Here is a 2,821-nt window from a genome sequence, read left to right as displayed (position 1 = left end):
GCCGGTTGAGCTATAGGCGCCGAGCCAAGAAGTCAGTTCTTTAAGTGTTTTCTTTTTTATTTTTAGAGACAGAGTCTCATCCCATTCTCCAGGCTGGAGTGCAGCTCACTTGATCACAGCTCACTGCAACCCAACCTCCAACTCCTGGGCTCAGGCAATCCTCCTGCCTCAGCCTCCAGAGGAGCTGAGACTCGAGGTACATAGCCCCACACCTGCCTAATGTAAATAAAAATTTATTTTGTAGAGATAGGGGTTTCACTTTGTTGCCCAAGCTAGTCTCAAACTCCTGGCCTCAAGTGAGCCTCCTGCTTTGGCCTCTCCAAGTGTTGAGATGGCAGGTGTGAGCCACTGCACTGGCCCCTTAAGTGTTTTCTAGAAAGACAGAGGAGAGGAGCAGGCTCCGTGGACGTCTCTCTCTGAGGACACGGCTCTCCCCCGAGCGGCACACTGGCCGTCACCCTGGGTCTGGTCTGGATGCCCGGCACACACACCTGCCCTGAGAGGTCGCACTCTTGGTCGAACTCCACGTACTCCTCCTCCTTGCTGTACATCCCCAGGCCGAACTTGAGCGGCTTCCCACTGTCGTCGAGGCGGAACTTCAGTTTACACAGGCTGTCGAAGAGTTTGGACAGGTGGCGACTCACCTGGGTGGTGGGGAGAAAGGATTATGCGACCGAGGGATTGGAAAGGGTGTGGACACGGTGTGGGGGCCCCTAGGGTGGTTTTAAGCATCTTCCTTGTTTCCTTTTTTTAATCTGTTCCTCATCTTCGGTTAATGTTGGGTGGACACGGCTTATCCAACACAAAGAATCAGGGAAAACTGCTCTCAGGCCGGACACGAGACGAGCCCACGGAGGAGGGGAAGGTCCCCTTGAGGCTTCTTTCCCCCAGTGAGGTTTCGTCCCAGGCCCAGGCCGCAAACTCAAACCCGTAAGTGCAGGTCGGCCTTGCGTCCTCCTTCTTCTTGTGTGTCCCCTAACTTTGTGGTTATAATGAAACACGGTTTAACCATTTCCCCTTCACCTCATCAGTTAACTCTCTTTTCTTTCAGAAGAGCCTCAAATAGACTTTTCTTGCTGGCTCCCGGGCCTGTGATTTATTAGAATCCCACAGAAGAGGACCCGTGAGTGGGTGTATCTGTCGGAAAAACCATGTCTTGCTAAGCGGTGGCACCTAGCCCATTTTGTTAGAAGAGGAAAAGAGGGGAATTAATTTGCCTGAAGCTACACTAAGGGCAGGGCAGGTGTGAGCTGCTGCCATATGTTTCTGCCTTGGGGGGTCAGGGAGCTTCTGGTGTGGAGGACCTCATGGAGATGATACAGGGGCACCCATGGACGCTCTTCCTCCATCCCAGGGCTAACCAGATGCCGGGGTAGATCCTGGAGTCCGGATCCAGGGCACGGTATTGGCTTATACTCCAATGCCAGGGGCCCTGCCTACCTCCACAGGATCGTTGCCATTGGAGAGGATGTCCAGCAGGTCAGCTGAGGACACAAAATAGAACCTCGGGAAGGCCAGTCTCTTGGTCTCTAAATATTCTGCCAAAGCCTTTTCACACATGGCCAAGCTAGGAGGAAGGAAGGGGAGCAGCTGGTCAGCTTTGCTCCACAGAGGGGCCTGTACAGCCCCGCCCATCAGCACACTGGACAGGTGGGCGTGGAGACGTCTGGTCTCTGGCTCACAAACCTGGTTTAGTTCAGAACTTCCTACCGGCTACTCTCATCTCTTTACCAGCCCCTGACGTCAGGGGCAGGAGGGAGGGTCATTTAATCTCATCCATGGTCATTGCTTCTTCCAAGGTGCAGGAGCATCTCAAGGCCAGCGCGGCGGAGGGTGGCCCAGGGATGGGAACATGTCAGCCTCCCACCCCGTGGCTTTGCCCCACCCTAACCAGCAGGGACAGGGTGGCCCACCTTTTCTTGAGGGCCTCCAGTTTGTTGTAGAGACCTGGCTTGTTGGTGGCTTCCACCACATTGGGGGTCTTCACCGCGTCCTCCATCAAGGCCTGGGGGAGGAGGGTGCCCAGGTGTCAGGGGCTCTGGCACGGCCAACACGGCTGCCTCTGAAAGCGCCTGGGAACCAGCAGGCTGAGCTCACCTTGAACTCCAGATCGATGGCGTCAAAGCGCTTGGAGTCCTCCGGGAGCTGGTTCCGGATGTCCTCGGAGCCGATGAAGATGCTCTCCAGGTGGCTCCAGGTCCTCTGGACTTCAAACCAGATGGAGATGACCGAGTCTGCCGTGGACAGCTTCTGCTGCCAGCTGGTCACCTCCTTCAGGAAGTGGGACAGGTACTTGGACATCATCAGGTTCTGCAGCTGCACCTGGTTGTCCTCCAGCGTCTCCACCAGGACCTCATCCGACTTGAGCATCATGGTGCCTGTCCGCGGGTGCGGCTCATGCTCAAATTCCATTGTGCTCCAGGTGCTGTCCAAGGTCTTCAGCACCTGTCAGGGGGACCGGGAAGAGGGTCACTAAGCGTCTGGCATGTGAAACTAGGGAAAGACCCGGAGTTCCCAGACTGTGGTGTGAATCCACTGTAAGAAAGCGGGACGCTCGCACCAATACCACCTGTGGGCCAGGTGTTGTCAGTTACCCACTATCGCCTGGACAAGCCCAACTCGCTGTACCCACGCACAGGAGCACCCCTTGGCCTCCAGGAGGAGCCACCCACGCACAGGAGCACCCCTCAGCCTCCAGGAGGAGCCACCCACGCACAGGAGCACCCCTCGGCCTCCAGGAGGAGCCCACGCACAGGAGTACCCCTCGGGCTTCAGGAGGAGCCACCCACGCACAGGAGTACCCCTCGGGCTTCAGGAGGAG

The 2,821-nt window shown here is 56.7% G+C and overlaps 1 protein-coding gene across 1 annotated transcript in view; it reads right to left on the bottom strand.

Annotated features, from left to right (window-relative positions):
• The window catches only part of DNAH17 (dynein axonemal heavy chain 17), a 117,731-nt gene that overhangs the window by 72,006 nt on the left and 42,904 nt on the right, over positions 1 to 2,821 (bottom strand). Inside the window, exons 25-28 of the mRNA XM_012802834.1 lie at positions 2,098 to 2,445; positions 1,914 to 2,005; positions 1,441 to 1,567; positions 492 to 644 (exon numbers count right to left, since the gene is read on the bottom strand). Of these exons, the coding sequence (XP_012658288.1) occupies positions 492 to 644; positions 1,441 to 1,567; positions 1,914 to 2,005; positions 2,098 to 2,445 (720 nt within the window). The remainder of the gene's footprint in view (positions 1 to 491; positions 645 to 1,440; positions 1,568 to 1,913; positions 2,006 to 2,097; positions 2,446 to 2,821) is intronic.

Source organism: Otolemur garnettii, unplaced genomic scaffold (assembly GCF_000181295.1).
Source record: "Otolemur garnettii isolate 467f Iridium unplaced genomic scaffold, OtoGar3 scaffold00018, whole genome shotgun sequence".
Classification (NCBI taxonomy): domain Eukaryota; kingdom Metazoa; phylum Chordata; class Mammalia; order Primates; family Galagidae; genus Otolemur; species Otolemur garnettii.
This window is presented reverse-complemented; position numbering and strand designations above follow the sequence as displayed.